General features: G+C 37.1%; 1 protein-coding gene across 1 annotated transcript in view; it reads right to left on the bottom strand.

Annotated features, from left to right (window-relative positions):
• CNBD1 (cyclic nucleotide binding domain containing 1) overlaps positions 1-16,007 on the bottom strand; it is a 423,545-nt gene that overhangs the window by 130,531 nt on the left and 277,007 nt on the right. The window contains exon 6 of the mRNA XM_037802596.1: positions 9,932-10,125. Coding sequence (XP_037658524.1) covers positions 9,932-10,125 — 194 coding nt within the window. The remainder of the gene's footprint in view (positions 1-9,931; positions 10,126-16,007) is intronic.

Below are 16,007 nucleotides of genomic sequence, written 5' to 3'. Positions count from 1 at the left end.
TCCCTCTCTTATCTATCATCCATCATCTATTGCTCTGTCTTCTGAACATATGAGAGCAAGTTGCACACATCCTTGAACAAATAATATAATTCACATATACATTTCCTATGAACAAGAATATTTATTTATGTAATCACATTAAGTGTAGTTAAGAAGTTCAAGAAATTTAACATTGATATAAAACTTACATTCTGTAGTTTATTTTTTCCCTTATATCCCAATTGTGTCCTTTTGAGCATTTTCTCCTCTATTCTTAGATCTTGTCCAGGATCATCTATGGCATTTAATTGTCATTATCTATTCAGATTGTCTTTTTTTTTTAATTGTGGTAACATATCTATAGCATAAATCTTCCCATTCCAACCCCTCCCAAGCATTCCATTTAGTGGGATTAATCACATTCACAATGTTGCAATGCCATCACCTTCCCACCCTCCATTACCAGGAATTTCCCTTCACCCCAAGCAGAAACCCTACACTCATTTCTTATTAACTTCCCATTGCCCCTTCCCCCACTTCTCGTAACCCATACTTTACTTTTCACCTCTGTGATCATATTCTCTGATACTTTCTTTGTGTTTACCATGGGACTTAAATTTAACATCTTAAGTCTATAACAATCTTGTTTTCTTTGATACCAACTTAACTTAAATAGGACACATAAACTATGTCCTTATACTCATCCATTCCCCCAACTTTATGTAGTTCTTGTCAAAAATTACATATTTTACATTGAGTCCAAAACCACTGATTTATCATTACACTTTATGTCTTTTAGATCCTGTAGGATATAAATAGTGGAGTTATAAATCAAAAATACAGTAGTATTGGTGTTTATATTTACAATGTGATCTTTGTTGGAAATCTTTATTTCTTCATGTGGTTTCAGTTAATTGTTTAGTGTCCCTTCCTTTCAGCCTGCACAATTCCCCATGGCATTTCTTATAGGACTGATCTACTGGTGATGAAGTCACTCAGCTTTTGATTATCTGGGAATGTTTTCATTTCCCCCTCATTTTTAACTTCCAAGTGTTTGTGAATTTTCTAAGTCTCTGATGGTTATTGACTTCTATTTGTATTCCACTGTGGTCAGAGAATGTGCTTAGAATAAATTCAGTTTTTTTAAATTTATTGAGGCTTGTTTTATGTCCCAGCCTATGGTCTATTCTGGAGAAAGATCCATGATCACTAGAGAAGAATGTGTGTCCTGGTGATTTGGGATGTAATGTTCTATATATGTCTGTTAAATTTCTCTGTATCTCTCTCTCCTTTCTTTGTTTCTCTGTCAGTAGGGCTCCCTTTAGTATCTGAAGTAGGGCAGGTCTTTTATTAGCAAAATCTCTCAGCATTGGTTTGTCTGTGAAAAATGTAAGCTCTCCCTCAAATTTGAAGGAGAGTTTTGCTGAATAAAGTATTCTTGGTTAGAAATTTTTGTCTCTCAGAATTTTAAGTATGTCATGCCACTGCCTTCTTGCCTCTATGGTGGCTGCTGAGTAGTCACTACTTAGTCTTACATTGTTTCCTTTGTATGTGGTGAATTGCTTTTCTCTTGCTGCTTTCAGAACTTGCTCCTTCTCTTCAGTATTTGACAGTCTGATCAGAATATGTTTTAGAGTGGGTTTATTTTGGATTTATTCTATTTGGAGTTCGCTGGGCATTTATGCTTTGTGTATTTATATTGTGTAGAAGGTTTGGGAAGTTTTCCCCAACAATTTCTTTGAATACTCTTTCTAGACCTTTACCCTTCTCTTCCCCTTCTGGGACACCAATGAGTCTTATATTTGGATGTTTTATTTTATCTATCATATCCCTGAGATCCATTTTGATTTTTTCAATTTTTTTCTCCATTCTTTCTTTTGTTCTTTCATTTTCTGTTCTGTGGTTCTCGAGGTCACTGAGTCATTGTTCAGCTTCCTCTAGTCTTGTAGTATGAGTATCCAGAATCTTTTTAATTTGGTCAACAGTTTCTTCTATTTCCATAAGATGATCTATTTTTTTGTTTACTCTTGCAAGTTCTTCTTTATGCTCTTCTAGGGTCTTCTTCATGTCCTTTATATCCTGTGCCATGCTCTTCTTCATGTCCTATATATCCTGTGCCATGCTCTTATTGTTTGTCTTCAGTTCTTTGATTAATTGCTCCAAGTACTGTGTCTCCTCTGATCTTTGCCACGCATTGGATGACTTCTTTTCCTCTTTTCCAAATGTGGAATTTACTCAAGACTTGCTCCTTGAATTCAGATCTTTCTTTTTAATGCTGTTTTGTCATTGACTTCACTTATTTTTCTGGATTGAATATCACACTTCTATGGAGACTATTTCCAATCCACATTTCTAGTTATTTCAAGATTATGTTGTATACTCACCATAGAGTGTAACACAAAAATTTTCATATGGTAGATACTTAACAAAAGTAGTGAGTTTAAATGACTCTGTAGATCATTTAAAAAAACCTTCCTATATTAAAATTATTGTTTTGTTTTTGCAAAGCCCACAAAGTCATGAGGTACCTTTTCGATCAACCATGTTTTGCAAATTGGGGCTGGGTATCAAGAAAAAAAATAAAATTATATATAAAATAACAAGTAGAAATAACAAATAAATATGGAAATTAATATATATGTAAAAGAATGTTGTATGTCTGTCCATGCACACATAGGATATGAAATCAATTTTTCCAGCTACCTCAGGATGTTAAATTCATATTTATGTTATATATATATATATATATGAAATTAATGTAATAGTGTTTTACTTTTCCTATTGTGAAAGTAGTGTTTCCTGTTGTTTCAGAGATTAAATTTTGCAATGCCTATATAGAGATTTACATATTGTAAAATCAGCTTTGTGAATTTTAACTCATTTTCCACCTAAAGAGATTGTAAATTGAGATCACAGAATTGATTAATCGTGGCAGAGATTAAGAGAAAACTTTTCACTGAGAATTATCCTAGTACCGCAGTCTCCCTCCTGCTTTCCCATGGGCCTCAGAATAGGAGAAGCAATTTAGTGGGATGAATGTGTGTGCTCTTCCCCCTCAGCTGAAAGTGATTAACCCTGGAGGACCCCCTGAAGCGGTGAGCTGACCCAAAAGAGACTCCGTGGGCTCCATCTAATCTAACCTAAATAGATTAGATTGAAATTCCTGCTTGGGAATTGCAGGAAGAAGAGCATGCAAAAGACAGGGAGAAAAAGACCCACTGTTTGACATCCAATCAAACCATAAGGATTTTATCTCTATTCCAACCCTCCCTCCCTTCCTGATCCTGGCTGAGAGGGACCAGAAAAAGCAGCTGGTGACAAGAGGCCGCAAACTGAGGAAAAGGGAGTAAACAGACTTGAATTCCTATCTCCGCTGCTGGATTCTAAGGCACAATCAGACACAAACTGAGATGCCAAGCTTGAGAGTTTGAATCTTGATATAAAGACAGGAATGGGCTTTTTAAAACCTAGAAATTGAAGCTATTTAATACCTGAGATTAGATTGAAATTTCATCCAAAGAGCAAGGAAGAATAATACAAAAGAGTTTGTTTGAAATCTGGTGTGAAAAAAAGAAAAAGGCTATTTTATCATTTCATCCCTGCTAGTTCAGTCTGTTCAATACACATTTTTATCAAATGAATTTTTTCACATATCTTCAAATGTTGCTTAATTTTATAGTATCAATAAGACATTTTAATAAATTATAGCATATAACATATAGATAGTAGCTACATATATACATAGGTAATATAAATATTCATATGTATTATAAATATGTATGAACATAAATATGTAATATAGGAGTATATAAAGTATAAGATAGAGCAGTGTTTGTATGTGTATGTGTATTTCACCATATTATAACTTGATGACTCTCCTTATGGAAATTTGAATTTCTTCATTATTGTCATTTGAAAAATTGTGAACCTAATCAGAAGAGATGAATTGAATTAAAGATTTTTAAAATATTCAGAAGCATTAAGTTTGTACTGGAATTTATAAACTTTTCTTTCTTTCCTTATAAAAACACTCTAGTAAGAAAGCTTTTAGCCTTAACATATAGACCTGCATCAAGAAAACTAAAACAAAAAAAATTGCTATATATTTATTTGCACTACACTATTTTTAAATTCAAGTTCACATCTGTAACAGGGACTATGTACAGCAGATATTTGCAATGCAACAATTTTAACTTAGAAATTCCAATATCTTCTGAACAAAGAATTTGATCCTTAGACTATATGTTTTTTCACCCTATGTTCATTAAACTCAGATGGTGCCCATTTGTTTACAAACTTTTAGAGGGTTAAATTGAAAAGTAAAGATGCTACTTTTTTTTTCTTTCCTTTAATGGTTTGGTTGTGTCCTAGTTTGCTAATGCTGCGGAATGCAAAACACCAGAGATGGATTGGCTTTTATAAAAAGGGGGTTTATTTAGCTACACAGTTACAGTCTTAAGGCCATAAAGTGTCCAAGGTAACATATCAGTAACCGGGTACCTTCACTGGAGGATGGCCAACGACATCTGGAAAACCTCTGTTAGCTGGGAAGGCACGTGGCTGGCGTCTGCTCCAAAGTTCTGGTTTCAAAATGACTTTTTCCCAGGACGTTTCTCTCTAGCAAGCTTGCTCCTCTTCAAAACGTCACTCACAGCTGCACTCCGTTCAGTCTCTTTGAGTCAGCATGTTTTAAATGGCTCCACTGATCAAGGCCCACCCTGAATGGGTGGGGTCACACCTCCATAGGAGTATCCCACCGAAGTCACCACCCACAGCTGGGTGGGGCACATTCCAAGCAAATCTAACCAGCACCAAAACGTCTGTCCCACAAGACCACAAAGATAATGGCATTTGGGGGACACAATACATTCAAACCGGCACAGGTTGTATGAGGCGGCACAATAAAAAGCAAGTAATGGCAAGGAAGCCAAATCAAAGGAAGAAGAAAAATGTAACCCTTTGTTTGTGCAAAAATAGGAAACTCTCCCAGGCAAAAATCTTGGAGTGTACTAATAGTTTTATTTGCAAAGACCCATTAAATAAATACACAGAAAGGCCAGGTTCTTAAATTAGGGAAAGAACTTGGTTTTGTGTTTTTTTTGTTGTTTTTTTTTTCTTTTTTAAATAAACTAAGTCATAATTCCTATAGCGGACAGAGTTGGCAGGGATAATTTAAATTTTTAGCAATCTAAAATTAATTTTAGTCAATAATCAGTTGTCCTTCAGAGACATAAACAACAACAAATACCCTAGAGTTCTGACAGGTAACAAAATAATCTGCCTTGATTTCTTTTTTTTTCCCTCCAAACAATTTTACCAGAAGTAGAAAAATTGGGGGGAAAAATGGGTAAAAACAACAACAACGAAAAAGATCTTGCTCAACAGTCTGCCAGCCGAGCAAGGTTGTGATGGAGCACTGAGTTCTCTGGCAGGTGGCAGTAGTGCACTTGATAAAGCTTATAATGGTGCTGAGCTGGAATGGGGTACCACTAAAAGGAAAGGCCTTGTCAGGTACAGTACCTTGGACCTTTGAGATGGAGGAGGAAGGGCAATTATCAGAAGAATGGAATAGGATGCTGTTTCTAGGAGGTATCAATGCACTGGAAGACGACAATAAAAAGCTGAGGAAAATCAATCACTAACCCAAGGTACGATGTTTAATCCAAAAGTTACTTGGCAACATTTAAAGAAAATCTTATCTCCTGCAGTTGGAAAGCATAAAATGCTGAGGATTAGGCCCATGTTTTAATTATAAGCACAGCAAAGCTCCAGAGAAGGTTGAATTCTCAACCCCAGAAAGTATTCTATGCTGAAATCAAGCATGCTGTATATCTGAGTCACTTCCCAGGACTGCCATCTGCTGAAGGGAGCTGCCTCTCTCTAAGAGCAGCCTATATCTAATGACTTGTCAGTATGGTAGTATAAAGACCTCAACCCCTTACTTCAATCTCTGAAGCCTATTTCAGCTCCCTATGGGATCAGCTGAGTCTTCTCTTGCAACTGCATCATAGATCAACTTCTCTTTCTCAACCCTGCTTTCCCCACTCCCTTACAAGGTGTTGCTGAAGGCATTCCTCAATAAATCACCTGCACACAAATCTCAGAATCTACTGCCTCTGGAACTCCACCTATGGCATATCACTGTCTGAAGGGCTGATAATATTCTTGAGACTACTTTTAAATATTGGGAATGATACTTAAAATATACCTTTTAATATATGTACTGTTTAAGAACATGTTATTTGCATCAGTTAAGTTGTGATATTCGCAATCAGTGAGTCCATGAATTTGGATGGGAAAAAAATTACATCTTTATTTTCATAAACCTTTAATTAATATTTACCATTTGCTTTAACTCTGAATTAAGCAAGAAAAACCCAAGTCTGATAATACCAAATGATTCTACAGAATTTCACATTAAAGAAAAACCTTAATTCTGGCTGTTGTAAGGAATCTAGAGTAAAGAAGAATACAAATTGTCTGTGGAAACGCCTATGTATTTTAGGGGCAAAGGCAGACAGTCTATTTAATCAAGCTTGGAAAATATGATGAGAGGAGTAAAATTTTCTACTCTTTATTAGTATGAAAGAAAACACCAACTATTTTTTTGTTAACCTAAGTCCTCAGGTTAGAGTTGACTGTGGACAAGGAAGGAAGTTGCCCATCCTCTCAAAAATGCAATCTGTACTTTGTAAGATACAGTTCTCTGTGTTGATGTCCTTAAAGTACTACAGGTTAAGGAGAGTATTTCCAAAGAGATTTACTAAAAAGGATCCTCAGAAAGATCAGAAGTTCAGTGGGTAAGATTAAAATGTTATATAAAGTTCTAGTAAAATTCTGGTAATGAATGCTTATATTGTCAGAACACATATTGAACAAGGAGGAAGAGTTTAAATTAAAATATATGTGAATGCTCTATATACATTATACACTACTGCAAGCATTATATACAAAATTAATTTAATCTTTTCCCCAAAGAAAAAATGGCTTATGTTAGTCTCATTCCCACTTCTGTAAAACTTACAGATCTATAAAGTTCACATGAACTGAATATAAAAGAGGTACCAATTAACAGCGAAAGAAATATTTTGACCACTACCAGGCACATAACCATGTTCTTACTTAGTCTGTATAATCTGGGAATGATACAGACTACTTGGAAAATTGGGTGTTCTATGGGGGCCCTCTCCTGAGAGAAAGGCACAAATGCATTATAGCAGGTATTTGCATTCTATTATAGGTTGTTCACATTTCTTCTAAAGCATGATTCCTTAGGAAGACCATGGCTTTCAGGTTTTGAAGCCCCACTCTTAAACAGAGCAGAGGTATTCTCAGCTACCATCTTTCTGCCAAAACTAGTACCACTGTGTAAGGTAACAATAATAACAGTTACTGAATTCACTTATTCACTCAAGCAGTGATCTTCTTCTGCTGTCTCTTTCTCTTTCACTCACCACCACCCGCCAACAGTCTCTCTGACATACTCTCACCCAACCAAACTGCCTTTAATCTTTCCTCTTCTTCCACAAGCTGCCTCCCCTTATTTCCTGCCTCTTCAACCTCTTTCCTTCTGTAAATCTTCCTCCCAAGACTTCTCTTCCCATTCTGGACATCTGTCTCACCCTCTTTCTCCCCAGCAACTGGATTTGCAAATCCAGTGTTGAAATGGCCTTAATTTCTTAGTCTAAACAAAGACCAGATGCTTAAGGTACACTTATTTTTTAATCAAGCTTGCCTTTTCTATTCTTCTTTAAGGCTTTCAAAATGCAAAATACTGTTAAATTATTTTGTTGTAGTCCACTGAAGTAAATTTCTGCCAATCTTTCTTTCTTAATCTCATCTTGAACATGATATTGTTTCTAAGTTTCCTGACTTCAACCCACAGAGCTAAATAACTTGAATTGGCTCCTTTGACTTTTTTCTACTCTGGATATCTTGCAATCCTAAATCTAGGACTGGCCTGTTTTAGCCTCAATTCTAGTCAAACCAGACCTGACTTCCATGTGGGAAGTCGAGAGACCCAGAAAGTTATTGAACTTTTATTTTTTGACCAGCTAATAGTCCTGAAATATTATGTACAGGCAGAAGATTTTCTTCAAGTAAGACTTTCTGGTTGGAAAAATGTGATCAATCCCTTCACTACCTTAGCATTGGTCCTGAGATAAACACACATTTGTTACTTGACTTAAAAGGTCTCTCATGCTCTGTTCTCTGCCCCCTTGCCTCAAATCAGCTGCTTCCTCTACCTCATTTTAAAGTAGACCCCATTTTAAGTAGTCCAGCCTTATTGGCCTTATTTCAGTTAACAAAACAAAACTCAACACCTACCAGTGGGCCTTATGCTGTTCAAGACCTCCCTCATCAAAATTTTTGAAACAAATTTCAAGTTCAATAACAACAGCAGAATTCATACTTTAAAAATATATAATCTTTAGTTATCTGTGTGACATCTGAAACACAGAGCTAGAGCTCAGATATGAATGTCAGTATCACCTCATATAGCAACTGCTCAAAAGCTGAAAAAGAGTTCAGAATTCAATTAGAGATATGAAAGAAGGGGATCTGGTTAGGACTAAGGCAAATCAGGCCAAAGGGTAAAGGATGATATTGACTGTGTTTTAAAACTTCAACTTCTGTGTGAGACCAAGGGAAGAGATGTTTATTTGGGGCAGGATCTATATTTTCTGCAGCACACTAAATAATTTAACTTGTGTGGTCAGTTTATTCAAACACCATAATTACATGGAACTTTGAACAGGAAGTGAGGTCTGGTAGGTTTGTACAGGTTAGTGTGAAATCCTGATACATCCCAAAGTAATTTGGGCAGAAATAAAAATATATTTGCACCCCCCCCCCCCAAGGACCTGGGAAAAAAGCGGAAATGTTGGACTTCCCCACCTGGGTTTCTTCTCACAAACATTGAGGACTAACAATTAAGTAGGATGAGTCCTCAATCTTGGGGCTTGCCCTTATAAAGCTTGTTCTGCAAAGGAGAGACTAAGCCTACTTATAATTGTGCCTAAGCGTCTCCCACAGAGAACCTCTGGGTTGCTCAGATGTGGCCCTCTCTCTCTCTCTAAGCCTATGCAACAGGTGAACTCACTGCCCTCCCCCGCTACATGGGACATGACTCCCAGGGGTGTAAATCTCATTGGCAACGCAGGACGTGACTCCCGGGGATGAGTCTGGACCCAGCATCACGGGATTGAGAAAATCTTCTTCACCAAAACAGGGAAGTAAAATGAGACAAAATAAAGTTTCAATGGCTGAAAGATTGCAAATGGAGTCAAGAGGTCACTCTGGAGGGTATTCTTATGCACTATATAGATATCCCTTTTTAGTTTTTAAGTGTATTGGAATAGCTAGAAGGAAATACCTGAAACTGTCTCATTGCAACCCAGTAGCCTTGATTCTTGAAGATGACTGCATAAATACATAGCTTACATGGTGTGACTGTGTGATTGTGAAAACCTTGTGGTTCACACTCCCTTTATCCAGTGTATGGATAGATGAGTAGAAAAATGGGGACAAAAACTAAAAGAAAAACAGGGTGGGATGGAGGGGGGAGAGGAATGTTTTAGTGTTCTTTTTACTTCTACATTTTTTTTGGAGTAAGGAAAATGTTCAAAAATTGATTCTGGTGATGAATGCACAACCATATGATGGTACTATGAATAACTGGTTGTACACTATGGATGACTGTATGGTATGTGAATATACCTCAATAAAACTGTATTAAAAATATATAAAATCATTGCATCTATACTTTAAAATCATAACATTTAGCTCTACTCTACTCAATAAACTATAAAAATTCAATATACATATATATATAAAATCTTGACTATTTAATGACTCAATGGAGATATTTGATTTAAATATTTGGAAGAGATAAAATTTTACAATAACATTACCTTGTTTCTTAGGGAAAAAGCAAATATTCATCTCTTACCATTGAGTCACGTGAACCCAGGTACATCTCCTGAAGTGAAGAGCTTTTCATATCTTCATTGTAAAAAATGCTGCTGGAATATTGTTGTTTTGAAGAGCCCATTGACGCACTTCTTTCAATCAGATTTTTATACACCCTTCTTCGAGGTCGAGCTATGCCTTTAAGTATTATATAAAATCCTTCATTTCCCACCACTGAAACAAAACCAAACCAGGAAAGGTATACTATAGACTTTATTTCCCAGGTTGTTTGATATAGATATAACTAACACATGTATTATACTTGCTTTACTCTTAGATGATTCCTTTTAGTTTATATAATGACAATGACCTCAATGTAGCACTTAGGCATTTACAAATAATTTATTGAAATAACAAAAATAACAAAGGCATTTGGGATATTACTTTCAGACAATTATATATAGTAACCCATCCTCTCATGCAACTGATAGGTTCTAAGAAATACTCATGGTAAGCTAACTAGATCAACAGATTTAAGATCTTATGAGAAAAATTGGGCCAGAAAAGTACTTGAATTTTTAAAACGTTTACCTCTCCCCCATGCCATTTTGCCTATTTTATTTAAGTAGCATATATGCCTGCTAATAATTTTCATTTCTCTTTGCCCTGGAGATGACAATCACTCATAGAACTTAATAAAGAGATTGTCTGGGGAAGGGAAAGGGAAAAGAAGTCTGACGGTTACTAGGAAGAAGTGGTTTTTCCAGTACTTCTCCTGCTCTTCCTTGCAGGTGTCTATAATCTGTTATCCAACCCCAATTCCTAAGGTGCAATTGTGTATTTGTCGGTCTGGCTGGTTTATCCCTGGTGAGTATACTGAATGCAATTTAAATAATCTTGGCTTTTTGAAGCCTATGCTTTTGAAAAAGCATGGCATGGGCACAAGGTGCTGTCTTTCTCCATTTCTCAGTTGCTTACATTATTTCATAGGGTGGAGCAAATCATTCAAGTGCTGTGAGGGGCCTTTTCTTATACTTTGCTTATTCACTTGCTGTAAACAGCAACTTTATAAATTGATTTTCAGGAATGATTGTGTTTCCTTTTATACACTAAAAGATGCCAATGGCTTGCCTTCTCTGTTTTTTGCTAAAATGAGTGCTTATGAGTGGGTCTGTCTTGATCACCATCTGTACACTGGGACCCTGGGAGAATTATTTTTGAAGTTTCTTTAAAACAAGGGTTGTTTTTGCTTGGGTGCCCAAGCTTAAAATGTATGCCTTTTTGGAAAGCACATTATCACTTCTTATTAAACACCTATTGTATGTGGTAAGGACCCTATGGAAACATCCCTTTTTTGAATAGATATCAAGTGAGCTGTATGAGCACTACATTGTAGTAATGACTCTGTAAAGATGAAAAGTCATAAACTCATGGAAGACTAGTAATGATTCTGACCAATTACATAGGGGAAAAAAGTAAAGTAAAAGTGTATTCCAATATATACAATTATAATCTGTTTTTGGATAGAGGTAACTGTCACATCTTAGCATGAAATAAAAGTTGTGAAAAGAGAATCATTGTGTGAAATAATTTTATTGCAGGGGCTTATTAGCTGCCTGCCCCATCTTAACTGTCTTTTTCTTTTACTAACAAAACCAAAATTTCATGGTGTTTTATGTGCCAGTTTAAAAATTACATTTCCCAGAAACACTTACCTGTGGCTGTGTGACACAATTCTGATTAATAAAACTTTGGGAGAATTTTTGCTTCCCTAATATGCACACCACCCCTTACTCTGCCTTTCTTGCTGTCTAGAACAGGGATAGGATATTGGAGTAGAGACAAGCATCTTGCAAATGAGGGAAAAAGACAGGGAGGATCTCAGAAGCCTCACCCTGAATCTTTAAGTAACCTATCTTGTGACATTGCATAACATTGTACCATTATAGTAACAAAAATAAAACCCAAAATTTGTTTAAGGTACTTCCTTTAGTTCTTTATCACTCATAGCTAAACATAAGTTCTGTTTGCATATTGTTGGTATTTCACTAAACTCTAAACACAACTGGTCCATTTATTATCAATATGTGTCACACATCATCACAAAAAAAGATTATCCCTCTTTGGAACATCAATTTCAATAACTATATTTAAAGAATGTCCTAAATAAAGTTGTTATAGACAAAATAACTTTCAGAAATTTAATCTACAAATTCAATGCTGTTTCATTTGGTAATCTTTTTTTTTTTAATTTTATTTTGAAATAAATTCAAACTTACAGGAACAGTTGCAAAAACAATACAAACCCCATACACAGAACTCCAGAATACCCCAACCCCCCTCCCCCGATACCCCAATCCACCAACTTTAACATGCTGTCACACCACCATTTCTTTCTTTCCCTCCCTCCCTCCCTCCTTATCTATCATCCATCATCTATTGCTCTGTCTTCTGAAATATGAGAGCACACATCCTTGAACAAACAATATAATTCACATATACATTTCCCTTGAACAAGAACATTCTTTTATGCAATCACATTAAGCTCAGCTAAGAAGTTCAAGAAATTCAACATTGATAAAAAACTTACATTCTATATTTCCTATTTTTCCTTACATCTCAATTGTGTTCCTTTGGGCCTCCTCTCCTCCATCCACAGATCCCATCCAAGATCATCCTTGGCACTTAATTTTCATAATCTATTTAGACTGTCTTTTTTTTTTTTTTTCACTTGTGGAAACATACATATACAGCCTAAATCTTCCCATTCTAAACCTTCCCTAGCATTCCATTAGTGGGATTAATCACCTTCAGAATGTTGCAATGCCATCACCTTCCCACCCTCCATTACCAGGAATTTCCCTTCACCCCAAACAGAAACCCTACACTCATTTCTTAACTCCCCATTGCCCCTTCCCCCACTTCTCATAACCCATACTCTACTTTTCATCTCTATGGTCATATTCTCTGATACTTTCTTTGTGTTTACCGTGGGGATTAAATTAACATCTTAAATCTACAACAATCTTGTTTTTCTTTGATACCAACTTAACTTCAATAGGACACATAAACTATGTTCCTATACTCCTTCATTCCCCCACCTTTATGTAGCTCTTGTCAAAAATTACATATTTTACATTGAGTCCAAAACAACTGATTTATCATTACAGTTTATGTATTTTAGATCCTGTAGGAAGTAAACAGTGGAGTTTACAAAAATACGGTAGTATTGGTATTTATATTTACCATATGATCTTTACTGGAAATCTTTATTTCTTCATGTGGTTTCAGTCAATTGTTTAGTGTCCCTTCCTTTCAGCCTGCACAATTCCCTATGGCATTTCTTATAGGACAATCTACTGGTGATGAAGTCCCTCAGCTTTTGATTATCCGGGAATGTTTTCATCTTCCCCTCATTTTTAACCTCCAGGTGTTTGTAAATTTTCTAAGTCTCTGATGGTTATTGACTTGTATTTGTATTCCATTGTGGTCAGAGAATGTACTTTGAATAAATTCAGTTTTTTAAATTTATTGAGGCTTGTTTTATGTCCCAGCATATAGTCTATTCTGGAGAAAGATCCATGATCACTAGAGAAGAATGTGTGTCCTGGTGACTTGGGATGTAATGTGCAGTATATATCTGTTAAATTTCTCTGTATCTCTCTCTCCTTTCTTTGTTTCTCTGTCGGTAGGGCTCTCGTTAATATATGAAGTAGGGCAGGTCTTTTATTAGCAAAATCTCTCAGCATTGGTTTGTTTGTGAAAAATTTAAGCTCTCCCTCAAATTTGAAGGAGATTTTTGCTGGATAAAGTATTCTTGGTTGGAAATTTTTGTCTCTCAGAATTTTAAATATGTCATGCCACTGCCTTCTCACCTCCATGGTGGTCGCTGAGTAGTCACCACTTAGTCTTATGTTGTTTCCTTTGTATGTGGTGAATTGCTTTTCTCTTGCTGCTTTCAGAACTTGCTCCTTCTCTTCAGTATTTGATAGTCTGATCAGAATATGTCTTACAGTGGGTTTATTTGGATTTATTCTATTTGGAGTTTGCTGGGCATTTATGCTTTGTGTATTTATATTGTGTAGAAGGTTTGGGAAGTTTTCACCAACAATTTCTTTGAACACTCTTTCTAGACCTTTACCCTTCTCTTCCCCTTCTGGGACACCAATGAGTCTTAAATTTGGACATTTTATTTTATCTATCATATCCCTGAGATCCATTTTGATTTTTTCAATTTTTTCCTCATTCTTTCTTTTGTTCTTTCATTTTCTGTTCTGTGGTCCTCGAGGATGCTGAGTTGTTGTTCTACTTCCTCTAGTCTTGTACTATGAGTATACAGAGTCTTTTTAATTTGGTCAACAGTTTCTTTTATTTCCATAAGATCATCTACTTTTTTATTTACTCTTGCAAGTTCTTCTTTATGCCCTTCTAGGGTCTTCTTTATGTCCTTTATATCCTGTGCCATGCTCTTCTTCATGTCTTTTATATCCTGTGCCATGCTCTTGTTGTTTGTCTGTACTTCTTTGATTAATTGCTCCAAGTACTGTGTCGCCTCTGATCTTTTGATTTGGGTGTTTGGGTTTGGGTTCTCCATATTGTCTGGTTTTATCATATGCTTTAAAGTTTTTTGTTGTGTTTGGCCTCTTAGCATTTGCTTTACTTGATAGGGTTCTTTCAGGATATGAAAAACTCCTATCTCTAATTTGTCAAATCTACAGCTTGCTGGCGTACACTTTCTCTAACTAACCAGCAGATGGCGTCTATTCCCCTCAAGTCAGTTCTCCCTAACTTTGTCTTTGTGATGTGTGGGGATCTGATTCTTGTGGGGTTCAATTGGTGCACCAAGTTTGGGTGTGTTGTTGGTGCTGTCCACCCTGAATGTGGGATGTGTGTCTAAGTGGTTAGGGAGGCAGGGCAGCTTTAATAATCAAACCTCCCAGGTGTTCCCGGAGATCCAAGGCTGCTATAAGAGCCTAAACCTTCATTTCAGTCTCGCCACAGATTGTCTCCACCGCTGACCCATAAGTCCCTGGCGTTAGCATAGGGTCCCTGGGATTTCCGAGCAGGTCCCCCTTCCCAGCCATGCTCTTCCAGGACCTCTGCTGAGGGAAGGCTGTGCCACGTCACAAGTGTGCGCCGGCCCTCTAGGGAAGCTCTGAGCCACCAGGCCATGCAGGGGCATTCCCAGCCTACCACAAAGACGGCTGAATGGGGCATGTTAATTTCCCCTTCTTCACACAGCTCCACCTTCCCAGCTCCAGGACAACCAGCTGTGGGTGCACTAAAGGCCACCATCCTCAGCCGATATTGGGCATGAGCACAGTGCTGCAGGAAACACTCCCCATCACACTGGGACCCTTGGCGCGGCTCTGGGCTGTGGCTCAGGTCCTGGGCAGGAGCATCCCCAGCCCGCCAGGAAGATGGCTGCAAGGGGCACAGTTTCTTTCTCCTTTTGGCTCCCCTCTGCCTCCCTGGCTCTGAGACAATCAGCGGGTGCAGGAAGGGCTGTCCCCCACACCAGATATCAAGGCATTCACAAGGCCCGCTCCCGCCGCACTTCACTGCGCAGTTCTCACTGCCGTATCTGCAGGCGCTCCTGGGTTTCTTTTTGTTTTTCTTTTTTAAAAAGAACTAGTCCGTCTCCAAATGCCAACCCAGGGTTTCCCCACACCACAGTGCGGATGCCAAACTTTTAGCCAGCTCATTCACTTGTTTCAGAATGCAGACTCCCGGTTTCACCAAATGCACGGTCCCTGTGGATTTAGCAGACCTTGTCCAGCTGGTGCATCGCTGGAACTGATGTTCTGAGTCACTTTCTGGCCTTTATCTACTAGTTTTCACGGAGGTGTTTTTTTGCCCTGTCTCACCTAGCCACCATCTTAGGTTCTGCTCTGGTAATCCATTTGTAAATAAGCTAGATATTATAAAAGAAATAGCCATGATATGCACAGATATATACTTCAGGGTTGTCAATTATTATCATATATTAAAAAAACTGCACAATATAATATCACTTCCCTTATCATTCATTTTCAGCAACTAGTGTACATGTAATAATGAGAACACAAGTTTACATTGGCAGCCACTAACAATAATATCATGCTCCAAGAAAATAT

This window comes from Choloepus didactylus, chromosome 14 (genome assembly GCF_015220235.1).
Source record: "Choloepus didactylus isolate mChoDid1 chromosome 14, mChoDid1.pri, whole genome shotgun sequence".
NCBI classification, from domain to species: Eukaryota; Metazoa; Chordata; class Mammalia; order Pilosa; family Megalonychidae; genus Choloepus; species Choloepus didactylus.
This window is presented reverse-complemented; position numbering and strand designations above follow the sequence as displayed.